Source organism: Petromyzon marinus, chromosome 53 (genome assembly GCF_048934315.1).
Source record: "Petromyzon marinus isolate PM22_M1 ecotype Great Lakes invasive population chromosome 53, UKy_Petmar_22M1.pri1.0, whole genome shotgun sequence".
NCBI classification, from domain to species: domain Eukaryota; kingdom Metazoa; phylum Chordata; class Hyperoartia; order Petromyzontiformes; family Petromyzontidae; genus Petromyzon; species Petromyzon marinus.
Window position 1 is genome coordinate 8,537,605 of NC_133719.1, and position 12,785 is coordinate 8,550,389.

At 51.8% G+C, this 12,785-nt stretch overlaps 1 protein-coding gene across 2 annotated transcripts in view; it reads right to left on the bottom strand.

Moving 5' to 3' along the window:
* The window catches only part of LOC116953917 (uncharacterized), a 39,966-nt gene that overhangs the window by 20,643 nt on the left and 6,538 nt on the right, over nucleotides 1-12,785 (bottom strand). Inside the window, exons 4-10 of one of the 2 annotated variants that reach the window (XM_076051986.1) lie at nucleotides 9,979-12,521; nucleotides 7,566-9,927; nucleotides 6,367-6,472; nucleotides 4,861-5,113; nucleotides 4,282-4,359; nucleotides 3,108-3,300; nucleotides 2,095-2,207 (exon numbers count right to left, since the gene is read on the bottom strand). In XM_076051986.1, the coding sequence (XP_075908101.1) occupies nucleotides 2,095-2,207; nucleotides 3,108-3,300; nucleotides 4,282-4,359; nucleotides 4,861-5,113; nucleotides 6,367-6,472; nucleotides 7,566-9,927; nucleotides 9,979-12,521 (5,648 nt within the window). Of the gene's footprint in view, nucleotides 1-2,094; nucleotides 2,208-3,107; nucleotides 3,301-4,281; nucleotides 4,360-4,860; nucleotides 5,114-6,366; nucleotides 6,473-7,565; nucleotides 12,522-12,785 lie in introns of both variants that reach the window. The other variant, XM_032974226.2, reaches the window with a different exon arrangement.

A 12,785-nucleotide genomic window follows, 5' to 3' on the forward strand; every position in this document is an offset into this window, starting at 1 on the left:
TCAGCCAGGGCATTAAAAATGGGTCGTGGATGGGTATTCCAGCATGACAATGACCGAAAACACATGGCCAAGGCAACAAAGGAGTGGCTCAAGAAGAAGCACATTAAGGTGCTGGAGTGGCCTAGCCAGTCTCCAGACCTTAATCCCATAGAAAATCTGTGGAGGGAGCTGAAGGTTCGAGTTGTCAAACGTCAGCCTCGAAACCTTAATGACTTGGAGAAGTTCTGCAAAGAGGAGTGAGACAAAATCCCTCCTGAGATGTGTGCAAACCTGGTGGCCAACTACAAGAAACGTCTGAACTCTGTGATTGCCAACAAGGGTTTTGCCACCAAGTACTAAGTCATGTTTTGCAGAGGGGTCAAATACTTATTTCCCTCATTAAAATGCAAATCAATATATAACATTTTTGACATGCGTTTTTCTGGATTTTTGTTGTTGTTATTCTGTCTCTCACTGTTCAAATAAACCTACCATTAAAATTATAGACTGATCATTTCTTTGTCAGTGGGCAAACGTACAAAATCAGCAGGGGATCAAATACTTTTTTCCCTCACTGTAGGGTGGGTGGCTAGCAGCACGCCCAGGTACCTATGCCGTACATTTTGAACGACCGACAAATACAGTTCCTTTATCGAGGCTCTAAGCGTTTGGCATCTAAGTATATATTTCAATTAATTTGCATTTTAATTAAAGTCGAGTATACAAACTAATTACGTGTCGCTGTGCTGCAGTGTGTAAGATACATAAGTAGAATTCCTCTTTTTCTGTTTCATCAGGAAAATAAATATGCTATAGTCCATCGTCCTTTTGGGCTTCCAGACCAATATTAACCAGGTCAAAACCGTTTCACAGTTGCAATGCTTAAACAAGTGCCACTGGATAATATAGTCCTGGAAATCCAAGAGTTCAGGGTACTACATTTTTGTACTTGTTTACATGTGGAAAGCTCGGTCGCGATCAATAGCCAATCGATTATGGCGCACAGTGACGAGAGTTGACAAAATGAGAAATGAGTCTCAGTGGAACTGGTCTACACCGAATTAAATAAACTAAGGGAGCCTAAAGGGGCAAGCAAGTGACATCACGATGACTATACGAGTGACACTAGGACGGTACGTGGCCCATCAGCACAAGCTAATTATATTACGCGTCCTGCCAGAAATTAGGTTTTGATGAACACTGCACAAAGGCTTTTGTTAAGAACAAATGTGAACAACCATGCAAAGTGCTCTATTGCCGTATTATCTAGACGATAAGATACTCCGGAAAGTGAGACGTACACAAACTCTGCTTATTTTTTTATATTTTTTTCTTCAATCAATCCAACGTCCCGGAAAAGCAGCAAACAAGGGTGTAAAAGTTACGAAACAAGAGTGGACGCTGGGTAAAAAGTGCATGCTATATTCTGGAGAATACAATAACGGTTGGAAGTGGCTTCGTGGTGGCAATAAAGTTGTTGACTGGCTGGTACCCAGTGCCAATAAAGTTATTCGAATCTGGTCACACATGCATCGGTTGTACCCTTGGGTCAAGTGGCTCAGCGTTTGAGCGAGCGGCTCGCCATCAGGGCGTTGCGAGTTCAGATCCCACTTGAGGGTTGGCTTGGACTAGCCATCATCCCCTCTGGGGACGATACAATGATCATCACTTTAATGGGGAAGTCAACAGCGGTTGTCCAATGGATGACCTCGCCCCCACCAGAGCAATGTGGAATTTCCACCACAGGCTCAGGGCTGTAAGCAGCGGGAGATTAAAAAAAACACCAATTTAATGATAATTTAAGCAGGAAATCGTTGACTTTTTGCGCTGCTCCAAGGTTTCAGTAGCCTCAGTAACACAATAAAGGAGACATGCGGGACGTCATTTATACCAGTGTTCTTCATTGCAAGACACCGAGGGACACCGAGGGCCACTGGTGGCCCCTGGTGGCCTTTAGTGAGGCCCCTGATGTGCGGCCCCCCCCCCATCATCATCATCAACGTGCTGCTGTCAAACCCCCAATGGCTTCAAATGTGTGGCGGCCCTCATACTGATGATGCCTTATCGGCAAAAGCGGGGCCGCCCCCTCCGCAAATCAGGACTCTTGCTCGTCACCTGGGTACGGCGGTGCCATGGGCTCGAACGGCTTTCGTTCGTACGTGGGGCGCTCGGGTCCAGCCCTCCGTTCGGCGTAGCTCATGTAGTTGCCCGGCTGCCCCAGAGGCAACCTGCGCAGCCCCGCAAAATGAAACAGCAAGTCAGGCGTGTTGGTGTTGTTTCCGGATATCCGAGGCCACCCGGCCGAAGGAAGAAGCGTTCTCGATTGGGGTGCATACCGCAAGCATTGTTAGTAATGTTGACGAACCGTCACGATTCGTCGGCGTGATTCAATTCACTTTCGTATGTCGTGTTCACCATCTCGTTTGTATTGTGTCCGGTTGTTTTTATCTGCGCCACGGTGGCGATATGTTAATTACCTTTCTCTGGAATGCAGGAGGTTGTGGGTTCAATCCCAACCCTGAAGCCTGTAAATGTTCTCCCTGTGGTTGCGTGGATTTTTCTCTGGATGCTCCGGTTTTTCCCCTCCACGTTTAGAAACAATGTGCGTTTAAGTGTATTTGGCTGCTTTAAATTTCCATGTGATAAGCCACTTGGTTTAATTATCATTTGTGGCCAGATCGCTTCTGAAAAATAGCTATATAGCTCAGTGGGCCTTAGCTGGTAAAATAAAAGAGTTGAAAATAGAATCCCGATTCTATAAGTTTGTTCGCTCCTATGGCCTAAATCTAAGTTTTTCATGCAAAAAAATCTGCATAAGTGGTAGGTTATGGCCTCCACGACTGCGAGCTCGGGAGAGCCCCGCTCTAGGGTGCCCGGCCTACTCCTCCACGCTGGCCAGGCATCTTGGAAGAGGTAGAAGTTACCCACCTTACCCCGACATACGCGTGCCGGCGATCGACATGACAGGAGGGCTTTAACAATCTGGAGACATTATTTAATTTGCCTCACCAGGAGATCGAAGTGGCAACCTCTGACCTACAAGTGCATGCAAGCATGCCAACCATTGTACCATGGCGGCATCCCGTGTAAATGACAACATCGTCCATTTTGCCATGCGAAGCTCGCACCGTTCTCTATCCAGAGGCTCCCGGATGAACTCTTTGGACGCGCCGTCCTGAGGGTCACGTGAAAGCAGGGGAGGGGGTCTGGGCCCCCTCTCAATGGCCATCATGGATTCCCTCTCCCACATCCCTTCACCATCGCCGCCATCCCAGCCCAGGCATCGCTCCCGGAATGATGCGTCGCCGGGCGGCAAGCTCTCTGCGCAGCGGGGGTCGCACGGGCAACAGAGAACCATGGCAGATGAACAGCGCGTGGCATACGGTAGCGAAAACAAACAATGATGTGGGCAGCCAATGTCCAAAATTGATGTACTCAGAGCAATGGTGGATCGTGGACAAGTTTGCATGTTCTCCCGGTGGTCACGTGGATTTTTCTCCGGGTCCTCGGGTTTTTCCCTCCATATTTAGATCATCTGGCTGCTATAAATTTGCACTTGATAAGCCACTTCGTTGAGCTATCATTTGTGGCCAGGTCGCTTCAGAAAAAGAGCAATATAGCTCAGTGGGGGCCTGACCTGGTAACATAAAAAATTGTAAAAACACAAGTGAATCCAAGGAGGAAATCCAGGCTTTTGAGAGATGTGATGCTTCCAAAGACCGATTCGAATTCCTGAACACTGCGGAAGTGGCTTTAACGTTTGAGGGACACGAACCATGACTGGCAAAAGCATAGGGAGGAGGAAGCTGCAATGACATCACTCAAAATACAAGAGCGACTCTCCGACACCATCCTGCAGGGTACAAGCAGAAGGGGGACGAGGGAGAGAGATTGCTTGACCCCTGGAGCGGCTACTGGATGATGTACGAAGCGACTTGGGACAGGGAGATCAGCGGGAGACACGCAGACCGCAAAAGACCGTAAGAGGCTAAGAGTCGATTGCCAACGCATCATTGGTAGTCCCCCCCCCACCTCATGATCCCCACGGCAAAAGGAAAGATGATGGCATACAGTATAACCAGTTGGGGCCAGCCAGTCTATTAAAGGGGCATATAAAAGATGTGTGCACTGAAACTCAAGGACCCTTTTTCAGGTTGGTCCTGTAGGAGGCATTTTTCGTCAACATGAATGACGTTTGTTTTTTTTATCTACGGAAGAAAACAGAAGACCACGGAGGAAACGCATGCTGATGAGAGAGTTCCCTGCTTGTGATGCCTCGTGTCTTTGTCTTTGTACACGTACCTCTGATGTAGGATTTCCCACGACCCAGGGAGACTCGCTCACCATATGACGTCTGCTCTATGCGAGGCAGCCCTTCCGCTATGCCCGCGCACACACACACATACACACTTAGTAGATTACGAGCCGCATCCTGCGCTTTTCAAACAAAAACGTATGACTGCATATTACGGCAATATTAGCTCATGTACAGGTGCTTAACTGTTGCATCACAAGATCGCGAGAGATGGTAACAAGTTGGGGAGGCCCGAATCTGGCAGTGGATTGAAGTCAGCGACCCGAGTTTCATTTCCTGGTTCAGGCCAATATAAGCGACGAGTAATATCTGAAACGGTCCTGGGGTCGCCCCCATTAAAAACACACACGCAATGTCTGGCGTGGTGAAGTACGGTCAAACAAAAACCGCCTATAGGGTCCTCTATACGTGTCGCCACCCTCCTGAACACGCTTTAAATAACAGGTGGCTGAAATGCAGATTCAAACCCAGCATCTCGGCCGTGGCGGCTCAATGCTTCGACCCTCCGGCCACACGGGCAGCGTGCGGAACGGCTTTGTCTCCGACGATGCTGGCACGTCTCTCACCTGAGCCGTGCGAGTAGTCATGCGTGATTTTCTTGACACTCATCGGCTCCAGGTTCAGCGGCTTCCTTTCAAGCAGCGACGATGATGGCGGCGGCAGCGGCGGCGGGCAAGACCCCGGGTTGTCGTGGCGCAGCACTCCCGCGCTGGGCGCCAACGACTCCCTGACCCAGGGGGCCTCCCCGTGGGACCAACCGCTGCCACCGGAGTCGACCTTGGGCTTCTCCGCTGGCGAGTCCAGGGCGTCGAGTGACGTCTGGAAAGACAGCCACGCCCCCCCACCACGGGTGTGTGTGTGTGTGTCATGATCAGGGATTAATTTCTCAGAGGATATTTTCTGACCGAATTCGCGAGCACAAATCAGATTTGAAACACGGCAGAACGAATTATTTTGCCGTAGCTGATCACTGTTACAACGCTGTGGGTGATCACGATATCATTTTCTCCGATACCAAGGTTCTTTGCAAACCCACGGGTTTTTATCAGAGATTTGTTCACGAGGCAATTCAGATTTACAAACACAGACACAATTTCAACCGAGAAGATGGTTTCAAATTAAGCAACCATTTGAAAGATGTTCTAAATCGAACCAAACATTAAACTAATTTTCAATGGTACAGTATATTTTTTCAAGTAGTGGTACCCCAAACTTTCGCAGCTGCTTAAATTCCCTTTTCACACCATCAATATTTAAACTCCCCCTCCCCCCCTCGCCGGTCTGCACATGTTCACCCCCTCTACACCGTTCATCATGCTAAGTCCGCCAATTAAATGCTAATTTTTATGTTAATTCCTTTGTCAAGGCACCTTAATTCCTCTCACACAGCTTAAAGGTCGCGGTCTGAGCTTGGCTGTGTTCACTCCAGCGCTGTCCTCGATACAGTCTGGTCCCTTCACCTGATGAAGGCCACTTGTGTTGTGGCCGAAACATCGTGAATTTTTTTGTTGTTTTATACTTTTACGTGACTTTACCGAATAGAACCAAAGAGTATGGATCCTTGCAGTCACGAAAGCTTCAAATCTAGAAAGGATATTTTCTGAGTTCAGCGTTTCTGAGCCTCAAGACTCATTGTCAGGAGGGTCCTGCCAAGTTTGTCGCAGTAGGGGTGACGTTGCTACGTACAATCCAAATTGAGAAATCTTCGCTGTAATTTGTCAGCTTTGGGATGTTTATTCGGCCAATACCAGTTACATGCAGAACATGGGGAAAACATACAGACTCCGAGTCGGGAATTAAACACAGGCCCTTCCTGCTTTGGGGCACAAGTGTTAGCAATGCGCCACCCTGACGCCCCCGTATTAACCAGGGGAGGCCGCTGGGCTCAAACCACGAGGATGTGCAACACGCGGCAAACTCACTATCCCTCGCTCGCCCATTTTGCCACCCACACACACACACACGAGATGGCAGCGTACCCGTTAGTATGGCAGTATAAGCACAGGGTAGCTGTAAGTATGGCAGTAGAAACGCAGCGAACCCAGTAGTATCGGAGTATAAACACAGCTTACCCTGTAGTATGACGGTGCAGCACTGCTGGAAGGGGATGGTGATGTCTTGACTCCTCGAACATCATTCTGCATCTCGTTCAGCAAATGCAGCTGCTCTTGCTGCTCCCTGAGATGTATTGAAATATTTTAATAGAAATAAACACGGACACACACAAACATCAATTAACCAAAGGAGGTAAATGTGCTGATGCATAAACACCCTGGCCAAGGCCTATGCATAATGCTCAAAAGCAATTCCAGGTTTTGCTCGCCGAATAAGAATTTAAAACCTTGGATTGCGAGTAACTTGATCTGCCAGTGTTTTGCAAGACGAGCAAAAATTAAAAATAAATAATAATTTGATAAACGAGCGAGGTCTTGCAATACGAGTAGTACGTATACGCTTTGTCTGCCGAGCGTCATGTGATCACAACTGATATACGAGTGCTTTGATATACGAGTGCTTTGGATTACAAACACGTTTCCGGAACGAATTATGCTCGCAATCTAAGGTTTTACTGTACCCAATTGTATCATAAACGATGGACATGGGCTACATAACGATTCAATCACCCCCGGCCGATTAGTTACACGGCGATTTTGTTTGAACTCGCTCGAAAATAATTTTATTCTATTTTTATGGAAGACAAGCGACGTGTCAATTACAGTAAGTACCGATTTGGATATGGAGCAGAGACATTCGGACGGCCGACTGTGAAAAGGTCACATTTTGAAAACATCCATGGAAGATGACAGTTGCACCACGTGCATTAAACTGCACTGGGCGACAGTGGTGAATTGGTCAGGGCAGATATGCGACGGTTGGATATATGCACCAAAATACTGTCAATCACTGAATTTGAACATCCGTCAAAGCCATCTGGTACATCGATTAATTAAGAAAATAAATTGATAAGGTACTTTACATCAAATAAATTATGTAGGTTTGTTCAACTTCTTTCGCACAGTACGTAGCCAACCCGTGCTCATCGGAGGTGCGGGGGAAGGACAACAATTTAAACACAAAAAGCAGTTCTAAAGAAGAAATTAGCCAACAATTAATCAGTAATTCAATCGTTTAGATAATGAATGCATTGATAGATTAATCAGGTAATGATTCAGTCCAAATACATCAGGGATCTATAAAATTACATGCGAGCCCATTAAGATACAATCTTCTTGCGTAGTAAAACACAACGGAACAGATCACCTGCGCTCACCTGAGCATTTTGAGCTCCTGTGCGGCCTTTAAGATGATCTCGTGCTCCCTGCTCGAGAGTGACATCACGCGATCAGGGAACTCAAGGTCTCCCTCCTCATCCCCTTCCGCTGGCGGTGGTGGTGGCGGCGGTGGCGACGACGGAGGTGACATTTCCCTCCGCCATCGCTGCACGACGCCTTGCTCGTCCCACTGCTCAGCGTCGCGATCCCAGTGCGGGCGTCCTCCACCGTCATTATCGTCGTCTTCCTCGGGTCCGCCATCCCACCGACGCATCGGCGGCGGTAGCTCCCGTCTGTTTCCAGGCAAAGGTGCACCAAAGTGTGACCTGCCCGGGCCCGAGGGATCCCACCTGTTCGAAGCCGGAGGGCCATTGGGCCCTCCCCTGCCGAATCCCCGCGGATGACCCTCGGGCGGGCCACCGCGTCTGGGGCCCAGCGAGTGTCCGCCCCGCTCGTGCTCGCCCCACGGCGGGAACGGAGGCCTGTTCGGACCTCCTCGTCGGGGCCCCTGCATCATGAACCTGCCCCGAGGCGGGGGTCCCATGAAGCCTCGTCCCCGCATGCCCATGGGGGGCCCCCCCATCCCTCTGTGCCTGGGCATGCCAGGGTGACCAGGGCGACTGTCCGGATTCCAGTGGTCCCACCCCTCCTCGTTCTGTTCTTCGTTCCAGGGGCCTCGCTCTTTGTAACCGAACTCGCCCTCTCTGGGGCCTTCTCTCCAGTGCTCCTCCCTGCCAGGGCTGCTCCGACCCAGAGGCCGGCCGTCCACGTCGTAGTATTCTTCCTCCTCCTCCTCCTCTTCCCCTTCCCCCTCGGCTCCAAATTCCCCGTAGCCCTGCCGTGGCTCTTGATCAAAGTCACGCTCGAAGCGGGCATCGAAGTCCCTATGGAAGCCGAACTCCTCTTCGTACCCCTGGTCCCGATCTCTTGGCTGCATCGGCTGGAACTGTCGGTCCATGGCATCCCTGGGGAACCGAGGTGGGAACGGCCTCCCCGTGGGAGGAAACTGATTCGGACCCCTGTTGCCCCACTCGGGATTTTTGCCTTCGGAAGGTTTGTTCAAAGGTCTCCTCATGTTGGAAGTTTCCCTGTTTTGCGCAAACGGAGGTCTGTTCCACGGTTGCCCTGTTTCGTGCGAATGCTCCTCGGGGGCCCATCGCTCGTCTGACCTGTGCGGCGGGGCACCGCCCCACCTCTCGCCACTACCACCCATGCCGCCGAAGGGTCTTGCATCGGTGTCATCATTGCGTCTCTGGCCGTGCCAGCCGGGCGGCTGAGAATCTATCTGACCATTGTCCTCCATGTCCTCGTCTAGAAGCATGGGCTCGTCCATCTGCATGGAGACTGTGGTGCTGTCTGCAGGATTAGACAAGCTGGCGCCCTCATACACGCCGCCAGCTGGGCCAACGCTACCCTGATTGGGCTGTGAAGTCTGCAACGGTGCCGAGGACGACGATGCGAATCTTCCCGCCGCCAGTTGCCCACCTTGTTGCGGCTTTATGACACCGGGCAGGTGCTGCTGCTCCACCTTCGAGGCTTGCAGGTTTGTCTCCTGGTCAGTCTTGCCCTTTTGTTGGTCACCGGTTGCATTCAACTGTTTTGCCGCAACATTTGTTGGTGCCGTGGCATCTCCTGTTTTGGCCTTCTTATCGGGAGGCTCGCTTGTACTGTCACTATCCGGCACCTGTTTACCAGCTGCACATTGCTGGGGCGTAGGAGCTCTGACTTGTCCAGGGACTGGATGCCGGATTTCTGCAGATCCAGGCAATGAGCCGTGAGGGCCAGGGAACCTGGGAGCGGTCTCCATGGGCCCTTGATTTAGACCCCTGACTGGCACTGCCTGACCCTGCCCTCTCGGGCCAAAACCTCTGGGGTTAGGGCCACCCATTTGGGGAACAAAATTTCCGCTGTGCGAAAAGGGGGTTTGAGAGTTTGGGCCAGGTGGTGGGAAACGCTGCCCATTTATATGGACATTGTGACCCTGTGCGTTGGGCCCTTGAGGGCCCTCACTTCTTGGGTTTTGGGCATTAGGTCCCTGAAAATTATTGCGAGGTCCTTGAGCGTTTGGATTTGGAAAGCGAGAACCCTGTTCATGGGCACCCACAAGCTGACCAGTGGGACCTTGAGAACCGGGACCTGTAGGACGAGGACCTCCTGATTGACCAGTGGGCCCTTGAGGACGGGGTCCGACAGACTGACTGGTGGGACCTTGAGAACCAGGACCTGTAGGACGAGGACCTCCTGATTGACCGGTGGGACCTTGAGGACATGGACCTACAGATTGACTCGTGGGACCTTGAGAACCAGGACCTGTAGGACGAGGACCTCCTGATTGACCGGTGGGACCTTGAGGACGTGGACCTACAGATTGACTGGTGGGACCTCGCAAACCAGGACCTGTAGGACGAGGACCTCCTGATTGACCAGTGGGCCCTTGAGGGTGGGGTCCTACAGACTGACTGGTGGGACCTTGAGAACCAGGACCTGTAGGACGAGGACCTCCTGATTGACTGGTGGGACCTTGAGAACCAGGACCTGTAGGACGAGGACCTCCTGATTGACCGGTGGGACCTTGAGGACGTGGACTGACAGATTGATTGGTGGGAACTTGAGAACTGGGACCTGTGGGACGAGGCCCTCCTGATTGACCGATGGAACTTTGAGGACGGAGACCTGCAGATTGATTGGTGGGAACGTGAGAACCGGGACCTGTGGGACGAGGCCCTCCTGATTGACAGATGGGACCTTGAGGACGGAGACCTACAGATTGATTGGTGGGACCTTGAGAACCAAGACCTGTGGGACGAGGACCTCCTGATTGACCGGTGAGACCTGGAAGATGGGGACCTACAGATTGATTGGTGGGACCTTGAGAACCAAGGCCTGTGGGACGTGGACCTCCTAAGTGACCGGTGGGACCTTGAGGATGGGGACCTAAAGATTTATTGGTGGGACCTTGAGAACCAGGACCTGTGGGATGAGGACCTCCTGATTGACCGGTGGGACCTTGAGGATGGGGACCTACAGATTGATTGGTGGGATCTTGAGAACCGGGACCTGTGGGACGAGGACCTCCAGACTGACTGACTGGGCCTTGAGGACGAGGGCCCATGGGGTGCTGGCCCTGAAACCGATTGGTGGGACCTTGAGGCTGAGGACCTTCAGATTGGCTTTTAGGACCCTGAGAGTAAGAACCCTGGCTGTAGGACACATTTGTCTGGCTGTTGAGGTCTTTAAGCTGAGGTGTTTGAGCATGAAGTCCTTCAAGCCGATTACCAGGACTTTGGGATTGGGGACCCTGGGCCTGTTGTCTTTCGGATTGATTGTTAGGTCCTACATATTGACTGCTAGGGCCCTGGAAACGGGGACCCTGGAAGCGAGGCCCACCAAACTGACCAAAGGGACCGCGAGGAGTACTCTGAGAGTGAGGACTTTCATTCTGAACGTTGACTCCCTGAGTGTGAGGCCCTGGGGCATGTGGTTCCTTTATTTCACCCTTATCATCCTGAGTGAAAGGACCATGGGCTTGTGGCCATTCAGACTTATTACTGGAGCTCTGGTACGGTGAGATTTGTGCATGGGATCCTTCAAATTTTTTGTCAGGACCCTGATTTTGAGACTGCTCAAATTCGTTAACGTGGCCCCAAGAGCCAGGCCAATCGAATCTGCTGTTGTTGGGGCCTTGAAATCGAGAGCCCGGGGCACGAGGCCCTTCAAATCGACTGGTAGGGCCCTGGAATCGAGGCCCTGAAAAACGTGGTCCCCCAAATTGATGGCTTGGGACATTAGAATGCGGGCCCTCGCCAAGGAGACCTTCACCCCGACTGCCAGGGCCCCACTTGTGCGAGCCTTGGAAGTGCGGTCCCTTGAACTCGTTGCTGGGGCCCCAATTTTGAGAACCTGGACCACGCTGCTCGTTAAACTGACCGTCAGGACCCTGTCCTCGAAAATCGGAGCCTGGCGGACGTGGTCCTTCAAATGAAGCATTGGGGCCCTGAAAGCGTGGCCCTGAGAAATGGGATCCCCCAAACGGACTGTTGGCGCCGTGCTGATTGGGTCCTGGCATGCACGCACCTTCACCCTCACTGCCGGTGCCATGGGTGGAGCGAGCGCCTTCAAATTTGTTCTCAACATCCGAGGCTTGGCTGCTCTGTGCCAGCGATCCCTCAAACTGACCGTCCTTTCCGTGCGTGCGCGATTCTTCAAATTCACCGTCGGAGACCTCAAAGCGATTGCGTTGAACACGTGGCTCTTCAAACTTCCCGCCGCCAGGGCCCTTCGTGTGCAATTCTTCAAATTCGCTACCTCCGCCGTGCGCAAGTGTGCCCTGAGATCCGGGCCAATCAAATCGGTTGCCGCCGGGGCCCTGAAAACGTGAACCTAGGCCATGAGGTCCCACAAATCGAGCGTTGGGGCCCGAGAAGCGAGGCCCTGGAAACCGTGGACCCCCGTATTGACTGCTTTGGTCGTTCGGACGGAATCCCTGCATACGGGGTCCTTCGCTCTGACTGTTCGGGCCCTGATTGTGGGCCCCTTGGAGATGAGAGCCTTCAAATCGAGAAATTCCTCCTCGGCTTGACGATGCTTCACCATGACCGCCTTTATCGTGAGTGTCCAGATCCTGGGCGTCAGTGGAGTCGAACTGAGAACTTGAGCCGCTGAATGGCCCGAAACTTTCCGTCGCCGGCGCCGATGACCTCTCGAGGTCCGTGGTACCCTCCTGTCCTCTGGGTCCGTCCAGGAGGCCGGACCTAGAATATCGCGATCCCGGCAGAGGTACGGCAGTCGCGCTCGACCGTTCCGGGGAGGGGTCGTTGAATCGCTGAGAAGAACCTGGGTAAGAGCTGCCCGTCTCTGTTTGAGGACCGGATGATTGGAAGGAGCCCTGAGGAGGCCTGCCGCCAGATGGCATTTGATTGCCATAGAGGGGAGGATAATGCATAGGTCCACTGAGCCTGAAAAACACACAACGTAAACTCAGTAGAAATTCTCACGCCGGCGTGCACAGGAAGGGCACTTGTTTCTTGAGAGACATTTAGCTTATTTTTTCCCTGCTAGGTGTCATATTGTCTCGATGGCGACTTCATTCAATAATCAATTTATTTTTAAGCATCGTGGTTCATGGAGTGGCTACCCTTGGTTGCAGGGCTAGGGTGAACCCATTACATACGCATTGCAGGTACAGCGCATATGGCCTGCTATGACTTCGTTAAACACAA